At 38.3% G+C, this 11,393-nt stretch overlaps 1 protein-coding gene across 1 annotated transcript; it reads left to right on the top strand.

The window, feature by feature from the left end:
- Nucleotides 1-338: 338 nt before the first annotated feature.
- LOC108664801 lies at nucleotides 339-4,760 on the top strand. Its single transcript, XM_018151495.2, has 5 exons — nucleotides 339-392; nucleotides 639-797; nucleotides 1,025-1,125; nucleotides 1,585-1,736; nucleotides 2,893-4,760. The coding sequence occupies exons 1-5, from the start codon at nucleotides 351-353 to the stop codon at nucleotides 2,967-2,969; spliced, it is 531 nt and encodes a 176-aa protein (XP_018006984.2). The 5' UTR covers nucleotides 339-350; the 3' UTR covers nucleotides 2,970-4,760.
- The last annotated feature ends 6,633 nt before the right edge of the window (nucleotides 4,761-11,393 follow it).

Raw genomic sequence — 11,393 nt, 5'->3', positions numbered from 1 at the left:
GAGTTTTAGCTTTCACGACCGGTGTTACTTACCTACGAATTTTAGAATCCCTGTATATTTTTAAACAGAAATCTAGATGAAATGCAGCCTTCAACTCCTATCCCATTGAAATTGTAAATAGATAGGCCTGTCAATTCATGTGTATTTATTTTTTTTCTCATGTCACCTTAGGTTTTTAGCTTCAATGTGAATTTTAGTTTTCTAATTGATTTGCTTTTGGACTCCGAAACGTTTTCATTCTTAAGAAATGATGAATTTTTTGGCTGTTTTCTTTGCTTTTAAATTCTTGAGGTGTAATATATTCGTGGAAGCTCTATTGTACTAAGTTGGAGTATGGATTCCCGAGGGGTATGAAATTTTGCTTCGTGGCCCTTTTGGACTCTTTGTCAAGGGTAAGCATCACTTTCGCGAATTTTATTGGAAATGCTGGAAATTACGACTGAAAGTTCTCGTGTTGGTTTTGTTATTTTAGAGCATGCGAAATTAAAGAGTTTTTTAACATATGCTGTCCAATTTAATTATCTCTTAGACTAAAAATACTATATAAATTACGAAAAGCTCTAATAAATTCGAATATTATTACCCGATGATATTTATTATTGGAATCGAAACCTAAATTAACACTTTTTTGGCTTCAGGAGGCAGAACCAAATTCTACATTCGGCAAGCTGTATCGAAACGTCGGCTCATGGGGGAACGATTATATCAACGCATCCGAAAAAATTGTATCTGGACAGTTCGCTTACGTCGGCATCAAATCCGCTATGTACGGGGTCATGGACACCGTTTTTGCGAAGGTGAACGTCCTCCCTCTCAAGACTTATTCTGTTTAAATTTCAACAGAAGTCAAGTGTTCACATACTCGAAAATAAAGGCTCGTCCTAATATCGCCAAAAGTGCATTCAGGTTTTTTGGAATACTGTCTTGATGGAACAAAATGTGCGCCCTTACTTTTAAAGGGGATTACTCAAGAAAAATTCAACGTGTAATTGTTACACACATTAAACATTGCTTCTATCAACAGACCCGTACGTGCCCTCTAATCATCAAAGACAATTTCCTCCCCACCTGGCTCACTGTGGGCTTTCGAAAAAATTCTCCGTACACGGCTCCGTTCAACAAACAGTAAATATTTTCATTTTAATTTTGAGCCATCTCGGCATAAATAAAACAGATAAAAATATAACTTTGGTGATACCAAGAGAGAATGAACATTGAACCTGTCAGAATGAGTACTATGCAATCATGCCTTGAAGGATTTCTTCGATTAGCGCTCGCCTAGACATAAAGTTTGTTGCCTTACAAACTAAAAGCTGCCACTTGACCTGGCTACTTCCAGTCGTCCCATGTACACACTTTTAGGGAAGCTGTATTGTTGGTGCACTTAATTGTTCACCACCAGGAAAATTGTGGCTTGAGGAGAGCGTATTATTGTATGTGTTTATTTAACCCAAGGGGTACGTACCTTTGCACAGTGAGAGAGCAGAATTGTGAATGCATTTATTTATTGCGCAGGGTGCTGCTATGCGAGAGCGGTTCCCTGCGTGCATTTGTTCATTCTGCAAATATTTATTTGCTCCGCAGGGTGATGCGCCTGAGGGAGAGCGGTATCCTGAATATGTTCGAGAAGAAGATGAGGACTGCAATGATCTGCTGGTCCGTCACCAACGAGAAGCAGTCGCTGCGACCGCTCGAGTTGAAGGACTTCTATGGGGTCTTTCTGCTCTACTTCGGTGGTGAGCAATCGCTGTCAACAATTCTTAAGCCTACAATGCATTCGCCTTAGTATGCCTCTGAAGATAAATACTAAAAGTTGGGTGCGAAGGCAGACGACAAGGGTTTAATGATTTGGAAACCCTTGTTTGATCTTTGATTCACGCGATTTGTCGTAAACACAAAGATTGTTATGCAACTAATTTGCCTACCTGGGAAATGGCATTACTAAACGTCAAGGCCTAATTTTTTAATAATTTGTTTATTTTGGATTAAAAACTGTGTTTTAGGAATACAAAACTCTATAAATGGACTAAATACGTACGTATCAGTTCTTGAAAAAAACAATGGAACGTTCCCGCATCTGCATGAGTAAAAGTGATTCGCGTCAGCAGACCCTGGACAAATTATCACCAGTTCACGTCTGAGATGAATTTTTCTAAAAATTTATCCTTGTTCTCAGGCCTTTTCTTATCTCTTGTAATGGTTACTAGAGTTGATTATTTCTATCCCCGGCAGGCTTGGGCTTGGCTACAACATCGTTCATCGTTGAATTAGGCTTCCGCAGCTGGAAGAAAGATTCCAGGAGCAGCTAGAGCTTCAGCTCACGATGAACTACGTGCAATCAGGATACCTACTCCAGCTCACACCGACTTACTGTTGCTGTGTTGAAAGTGAAACTCGAGTTGGCTGCTCCAATAAATTTGAATAAAACAATTTTAAATAAAATAACACTACTACAAGAACGTGCTCAACGACAGTGCGAAGGCAGACGACAAGAGGTTAATAATTTTGAAAACCCTTGTTTGATCTTTGATTCACGCGATTCGTCGTAAACACAAGGATAGTTATGCAACTAATTTGCCTGCCTAAGAAATGGTATTACTAAACCCCAAGGCCTAATTTTTTTATTATTCTGTTTATTTTGGATTAAAAACTATGTTTTAGGAATACAAAACTCTATAAACGGACTGAATACCTACGTATCAATTCTTAAAAAATCATACAATGGAACGTTCCCGCATCTACATGAGTAAAAATGATTCGCTTCAGCTCACCCTGGACAAATTATCGCCAGTTCACGTCTGCGACGAATTTTTCTAAAAATTTATCCTTGTTCTCAGGCCTTTTTTATCTCTTGTAATGGTTACTGGACTGGATAATTTCTATCCCCGTCAGGCTTGGGCTTGGCTACAATATCGTTCATCGTAGAATTAAGCTTCCGCAGCTGGAAGCAAGATTCCAGGAGCAGCTAGAGCTTCAGCACACGATGAACTACGTGCATTCAAGATACCCACTCCAACACACACCAACTTACTGTTGCTGTGTTGAAAGCGAAACTCGAGTTGGCAGCTCCAATAAATATGAATACAACAATTTTAAATAAAATAACACTACTACAAGAACATACTCAATGACGACATTACTGCAATGTATTTATACCTGAACGGCCATACAAGTAAAGTGAAGAATTGCTGAATTTTAGTAAATAGAATCAGATAAGTGGTGGGTGAAAACTTGAAAAAACTATGGTACCAAATGCAATGTACATGTGAAGACAATAAGGAAAAAATTTCACGACATTCACTTCAACTGATGCATGTATCCGAATAAGATGAATAATTGTATCTTCGTATGTGGAGAATATACCGCAAGAAATATAATAGAAAATGAATAATGTATTCTATATTGCATTAGGAAAAATATCCATTACTGAAAATTTTTAAATTTTTGTCTGTTTCTATGGCTCAGATAAGTGAGCAGGTTTAAATTTTGTCTCTGAAACTTCATATATGTATAAAAATACAAGCATTGCCAATCACGTTACTTTGCTTTCGACCATCGTTCGTCCTAACAATAGATCAATGTCCATCGGACTCGTGCGCTTAGACAATATTAATAAGGCAACGAATAGGAATTTCCACACATATGTCCCTCTCAGGATAATGCAGCCTCATTAGATACGAGACAATGCACCTCATTCTTTGGTGTCTGCATAATTCAGTTCATCTGACAGTCGTTGTTGCCGAAGTTACCACAGTATTGTTGCCGCGTAATGTCAATATAGTGGTAACTTCATCATTCTTCCTCTTTAATTGATACGAAATTGAGTATTTCAACTGTTTTGATAACTTTGTTCCATATCTAGTATCTTTTTAACGAACATTGGATTTTCATTTATAATGTGAACGTTACAAGTAAACCGCGAAAGCCTAATGGTCACCAGTAATACTAGTAACTCAGTACCCAATTAATGCAGCAAGATTAAGAAATTGGGAGAGTTGCGTATTATTGAATGGAAATATCGAAATACTTCTTTAAAAGATGGCTTTTGAACCCATATCAACAGATGATATGAAAAATGATGGTTTTGGAGACAATTATAGTGTATGTATAAATATATACACTGATATGCAAGGTGGAATTCTGCAGTTCATCTCCATGAAGTTTCATCCGCTTACTCGGTATTATGTGACTGATTAAATGCAAAAAATACTCCTGATTAGTAACCATTGTACTTACTTTACACCCTGTCCTCATATTCCAACAGAGTGGAATTCTTGGCATATAATAGTTGGTTCATATATTTAGAATAGATCCAGTTGGGCTACAAGCTGAATTTAAACATATATACAGCCAAGTTATGCAGGAATGGTCAAGTTTCTCCCTGTTCATTTATTACACCCTCAAATTCTTCTTTGTTCAAAAAAGTTCCTGTCACACCAAGATTTTATTATCTTTTGAAAAAAATATATCATCTACAAGCATGGAAGTCGGGAGGGGTTATGTATAAATGATTTTGGAGCGGCAGGATTATGAATAAAACCGCCTTCAGATATCAAACTCATTCAAAAATGTGTCTTTGGAGCCGTAAGATTTCAGTAAAGCGTAGGATGTACCTAATGTTGATCAGGAGCATCCCTTCTAAATAAACTGACATTTTTGATCAGGCAAGTGGCTCGACATTGAATTTATGGAAAATTATAAACAGGATACCACTCTGTTTGCTAACCTAAATTTAATTGAGTGCTTTTCACAGTTGCATGACTCTCGAACGTTTCCAGATACATTGCACATATGGAATCCAATGATATCTTTGGTTTTTGAAGGGTTTTAACGTCATTGTTAAATCGCGCTCACGTAATGCTACTTCATTCAAGTTTGATGAATTTAATATGTCATACACTGGATATGACGAATTTTAATAATTGTATAAGGTTGGTATATCAAATTCAAGTGCACAGAACTCAAGTGTTTTATAAGGGGGGTTTAGCCTAAAGTTTTCGGATTTGGCTTTTCCGGTTTTTAGTCTCATCTTCATTCATTCTGCCCTATCTCAACGGTACCATTACCATCTCTCTACGTTGATTTATGCCTTCACGACAAATCATGAAAGGGAGGGAGTGGGGGAGTTCTTTAACAAATAGAATAGGAGGAAATTTGCTGCGAGCACTTTAAATTGAGTGTCTGCTTGAGGTGCACCTCAGTTACCCGCCTGGCGTCGTATGAGGAGGTGTGCATGCAGTCGCTCCCACCATCCCCTAGTCAATCAGGTCTTGATCGATCGACGGAGACTGATGTGGTTCGATCAAGAATATTGATGCAGATTCCTGCTCGATCGACGAAGGCCAAACCCAATTTGGAGTCGATAAGTAGGAGAGCTATGTCGCGGGGCGCAGCACCGATTAAAGAGGAGCTTTCTATGCCGATTCGGTGAAGATCTTCGGAGTTTCTGCACCTGATAATTTGTTGAGTCGAATATAATCTGCATCGAACGATGCCATATCTACAGTAGCTATAGTCGGATCATCATTAATCGATGTCAAATCATCATTGATATACGTCGAATCTACATTAATCGATGTCCAGAGGTGGGCAGTATCGCGTTACATGTAGCGGTAGCGGCGCTACATTTAAGGCAAGGTAGCGGTAGCGCCCGCTACATATTTAAGTAGCGATACGAGGTTTTGCCGCTACAGCGCTACCGCTACATTTATAGATAAAGCCTTTAGCTTTTACTTAATAGTATTAAATATTATTTAAAAACCAGCATGATACATAAATAATATAAATTCCGGAATAAAACTACGAAAGATTTCGGTGTTGTTGTCAACCTCAGCCTGTTACTATTGTCAACATGTTAGTTGTTACATGTTAAGTTGTTACCAGGTACCACTTACAGGTATTTTTCATGTTTCAGTTTGCTTAGTTATTTTTACACAGTTATTTTTATGTTTCACTTTCTCTACATGGATGTCTACTTTAATATACCAATCACAAAAATAATCCACATGTATATAGAAATAAAATACTAATTTTTTATATGTATATGTGGATACTTTTTTAGATTGGTAGATTAAAGTAAGAACAATAAATATTTAGAGATTTCCAATAATTTTGGCCGTTGTAGCGGCGCTACATCTTATACTGTAGCGGTAGAGGTAGCGCTCGCTACAATCTAGTGGGTGTAGCGGTTGCGGTATCGCCCGCTTCATTTAGAGCGTGTAGTGGTAACGGTAGCGCCGCTACATTTCAAAGTAGCGCTGCCCAGCTCTGTCGATGTCTAATCCATTTTAATTGCCAAATGCCCGGCAGTTGAGTTTGACCGTTTGTCGACTATGCGAAAACAAATTTAAAACTGTTTTTTCTCTCTCTTTTTCCGAGATCACCGACTCCGTTACTATTTACTATGACGAGTCATATTACATAGTCATCGCTGTCAAACATTTACATCGTATATACACTTGCAATATCAATTACAATCTAACAAATTCAATTACTAATAATGCAGAGAAGTTACAAGTATTTCACCGTTAAGTTCTCTTACCGGATAAACGTCGACTGCCGCTCCGAGGTTCGAACGTTGAAATTACGCGCCCGAAGCCCACGCCTCAGCCAAGTTGATCACCATGGCACCTCCTCAAAGCGAGCTCTATCAACTACATACTGTAACTACGAAACGAATGGCTTGCAATCGTCTGATAAATCGAGGAATAGCCCACATTTGTGGTGGAACTGTTTGAAGATTATTCATTTATATTCATTTTAGAGGAATGAACGCGGTTTATATTCATTCGAAAAAAGAATTTTTTTCGTATTAGATTGAGTAAAAATGTTCGTTATCAATATCGTTCAATAAAGGAAACAGACAAGCACCGTTTCTCTTGCCACTTTTTTTATTTTCGGGCAAGCGAAACGCAGTTACTTCCGTATTTCCTCAATTTATTTACAAGTTAGTTCTCTAGTTTATATAAATTTTAAAAAAGAGCTGATCAATTTGCATCGCAATTTATTTAAAAAAATTGAGGCAAATTTGTCATAATTAATATAACACGCAGTTGCATATGAAAAAACGTTTTCTTTACACTCACGCTAGAAAAAAAATTTCAGACAAACTAATCGATATTTCCTGAACATCATTAAGGTAAGGTAACATTAAGACTTGAACGTTCCACTTTGCGGAAGCGTACAAACTGGGAAAGCTAATTAAACACTTACGTATTTCAAAGTATTAAAATAATTACGTGGTATAATAATCGTAACTGACATCAGAAATGGACCCGAAATAGCGCAATCTATCACTTAAACTAGATTGAACACAACTTTGAACACAATTTTAACTGGGCAATCATAATTTTAAAATGCATCTCAATTTCAGATTCATTATTTTATTAGATTGAATAGCCAACCGACATGTTAGCGCATGACTTTTTTCGGTTTGCTCTGTAAAGTTGCCCACATTGAGATACTTCGATCTGCAACGATAAACCCACAGTTGAGAGTTCGCCATGCACCTGCATAGATTATTCAGGGAAACTCGACTTCTAAATCTTCGAGTGGTCGGATCTTCCGCGATATGCAGTAACCCACACTAATCGACCTCGTTTCCCACATTGGTGATTGACTGGGCAGGACCAAGAGAGTTGGAAGTTTGTGGTGGAGAGTGAAAGGGTGGTTGAAAGGGTCGAGAATGTCTAAGAAGTGTCAGGCGAGGGTGGTGGAGGCATGTGTGGAGAGTAGTCTGCTGTATGATTGCCAGGCGAGAGTGTGGTATGTAAAGGATATGAATCGGTTGCAAAAGTGGATGGATAAGTGTTATAGATACGTGTGGAGTGATCGGAATGGCCAGCCACTGAGGCAAATGCAAGCGAGAGGAGTGAACATGTGGGATGTGAGGAAGTGTTTGAGTGTAAAGAGTGTGAGATGGAAGATTGAGAAGCGTGTGTTGGAGCGAGTGGGGCATGTAATGAGAATGGGAAATGAGAGGCTGACGAAAGCGATGGTGCTAGGATGGTATGAGAAGTTGGAAGGTTTCGGGAAGATGAAAAGGCGTAAGAGGAAGACTTTCTTGTACTGGAAGCGGATGTTGAAGGAAGCGGGAGTGGACTGGCCTGATGTGGAGCGGCTGAGCAGAGATAGGGATGGATGGAAGGGCATGGTGAAAGAACGCATGGAGCATTTGTATGAGTGGGAATGTCAGAAAGGGCTTGAGTACGCTTGGGATGCAAATGTGGCTAAACTGGACAGGAATGTTAGAAGAATGAATTACTGGGTGTGCAGATATGAGGGGTGTGGGAAGGTCTGCCGAAGTAAGGCGGGCCTGACCAACCACCAGATACTAGACTACTACTCCGATGGATCCAGAAGAGCTGGCTCTTCAGCCTAAAAACCTTTAGTCACTACCCTACCCGTGTAGGGCAGTGCATACTTCTTGAAGAGCCTTAAGCGCGCTAGCCAAGTTCAGCAAATAGACATTCAATTTAATCTAATCAATTAAAAATCATAAATTGAAATTTTATTTATTATCGGATCTCGTTCCCAATTAACATTAGTCCCGATACAGTAAGTCGGCTGGTCGGAGAAATAAAATACGAGGTAGGCCCAAGAAGTCCATGGTAGTGATTCCTAAACCATTTCTAAGACACGCTGTGGCACATGGAGAACCAAACTCTCATTTTTAAGTAAAAAATTATGAAGATTCTTTCCTTCATAGGAATATGAAACGGCCAACAAAAACAATAATTATATTTACACGCAACGATAATGACACGGCTGAATCAACATCTGCATAAACCCCTGAAGATTGAGAGTACACATACATATGAGAACAGCTAAGCTGCATCTTCAGGTCAGTTCACGACGTTTCAAGTATTTATCTCCAACATCCTCGACTAAAATAACCTTGAATACAAGAAAACTCCTAATATCATAAATGCACTGAAATCGGTGAAGAATAACGACTTTTGCTCTGCAAAATTGCTGCCTTAACACCAGCTATTTTCTGTAGTAATTCAATATAGATAAATGGATAATGGCGTACATGTACTACAAACTGAACTAGGTTTCAAGCTAGTGGGTTGATGGAATACTCTGGAACTGGCGGACGTGATGGTTACTTCGAACATAGGCGGGGTATCGACATGTGTTGGAGAATTTCGACACGAGGTTTGGGAACAGTTAGTAGGTGGATAACATATGGGAGATGATTAGGAGTTACGTCAAGTGTTGGGGAGTACAGCTTCTAATGCTTACTACGAGAAAATGACAAAAGCAAACATGACACGAGTATCCCAATAAGATTAAATGCACAACTTACTCCTGACAATGACGACTGATGAGTTAGGAAAAGAATAAACAAAAGCCTTACTTCAACCTTTGGTAATCATTAAGCCTCTTCAATTGTATTTAAACGAAAGATCCCTGAAAAAAAATGGCACATACCTCAACGCATCGCTGAACATGAGACAAAAAAATAACAGGATGAATTCAACGTATCATTCAAGTCTCAAGTGACTGACTTAGTGGATGACGATTTACAGATTATTTACAATAGCGAATAGTGAAAAACTATACAGAATCAGCCAAGTAATTCGGACGTAGTCCGGATTTGGCACGTTGATCACATCCTTCGACATCATATGAACTGTTTACGTCAGAATTTCTTTTGGATCTCGAAATAATTTATGCACTCCGTTTGTGTAAATTTGATTTTTCATCCTATTGTCTTTGTATAGAATCACTGGAAACCGTTATCTTCGAATTATAAATATGAGGGCAATTTTCGTGTTTATTTTGCCGTATTACAATGTCAAAGTCTAGTACTGTTCGCCAACCACACGTACGACGAAATACAAGTATTTTTCATATGTTTATTAGGTCTCGAACTGCAAGTTTACTTTGAGCTCAAGTTTCGCACGAGACACGGAGAAGAATAATTACTTATATCTACAAATTTGTACTGAAACATCCTTAAAAATATACACAACGTCTCAAAACAGACGCGCTGGAGTTAAGGAATTCTACGTCGCAAATGAATTCGAAACCCGACACCGGTGACAGTAAACATATACTCAAATACTTTTTACCGTTGTCCGAGTTTTCTCTCCACTTTTCTCAAACATGTAGACGTTAAGACACGATAAATCTTTACTAGGGCTTCGCTCTCATAATAGCACGATTACTACATAGAGAAATTTGAATTATACAGCATGAGTCATGGAATGATGGGCCAGTCGACTGACTACAGAAAACATGAGGAATAAGAAATTTTCATACTCATGCAGGTTGAGAGTCTAGCGATGTTAAGATATCGGTTTGCCATGGCTGGCAAACCGTCATCAGGAAATTGCGATTCAAATGAATAACATTCCATAAGAATTAGCATTGGAAATCTGAACGACGTGTCTGATATTAGAGCGACGGAATACGTTCGTCTACTCTACACGATCACTGTATCACCCAGGATATGAACAGATGCTCATCAAATTAACTCATGTTAATTTAATGGTTTTGTGGTAATAAAAATTATTATTAATTAATGGCTGCAGCTCTGATATGGGGAAATTTCAAAGCGAGCTGCCGAACTTGCATCAGTGATATGAAGTTGCATGTAGTTCCACGTATTAAGGTTTTTCACTCTTCATAGCGAATGTATTAGGTTACTTAACAAATTTAAATAATAATGCCCTTGTAAACAACATGATATGAAGGAAATAATGCCGATTATGTGTGAACAATTGCGTTAACTTAAATAATGAACAATCAACGGTTCTTCAACTGGTTTGATTGTATGTAATATTGAATCTGATTACAACTCAAAAATATCATAAAAATATGCAGCACAAAGTAAAGCAACTTTGAAAAAAAGTTTCTTCGAAGATACGAGTTCAAGTTGCAAGAAAGGTAGCAAGGTGACGCCACAAAACTCTGTATCTATCTCAATATAAATACATAATTTACGAGTAAGCGTAGTAATTAGAGAGTAAATAAAATTCAATATATGTTAAAAGAATCACAGGTAGCAAAGAGTAGCAAGTGCACTGCCAAGCAGCGAGCACACTACTCAGTAACGTAACATATCAACTGGGTAGTCTAAACAAAGGCATAACAAAGGAAGTTAACGAGTGACATGTCACTAATATAGTATGAACCTAACACTGATCATTAACTCTCACCTCCGAATCAACTAAATGGTAACAAATTAACACAGTGGGTAACTACTAAACGCGCTATAACTGACGCGGGGCTGCGGTGGTTCTTACAATGAGAGAAGGGTGGTACCTTTGTAACAATTGTCCAAAATAAATAATTTGGTGACAAACTTAACCTTTCATAACTGTATAAATACAACTGGGCTTGTCAGGATTCTGAACAAATGCACAATGACGGCGTTTGGTGTA

Source organism: Hyalella azteca, unplaced genomic scaffold (genome assembly GCF_000764305.2).
Source record: "Hyalella azteca isolate HAZT.00-mixed unplaced genomic scaffold, Hazt_2.0.2 contig2778, whole genome shotgun sequence".
Classification (NCBI taxonomy): Eukaryota; Metazoa; Arthropoda; class Malacostraca; order Amphipoda; family Hyalellidae; genus Hyalella; species Hyalella azteca.
Note: the sequence above shows the minus strand (reverse complement) of the source record. Positions and strands in the feature narration are given on the sequence as shown.

Bases quoted from the DNA above. Each gene is read 5' to 3' on its own strand.
- LOC108664801 (XM_018151495.2), top strand. From the start codon at position 351: ATGAAATTTTGCTTCGTGGCCCTTTTGGACTCTTTGTCAAGG. The intron at 393-638 runs GTAAGCATCACT...TTTTGGCTTCAG, and splicing joins TTTTGGACTCTTTGTCAAGG to GAGGCAGAACCAAATTCTAC. The intron at 798-1,024 runs GTGAACGTCCTC...TTCTATCAACAG, and splicing joins TGGACACCGTTTTTGCGAAG to ACCCGTACGTGCCCTCTAAT.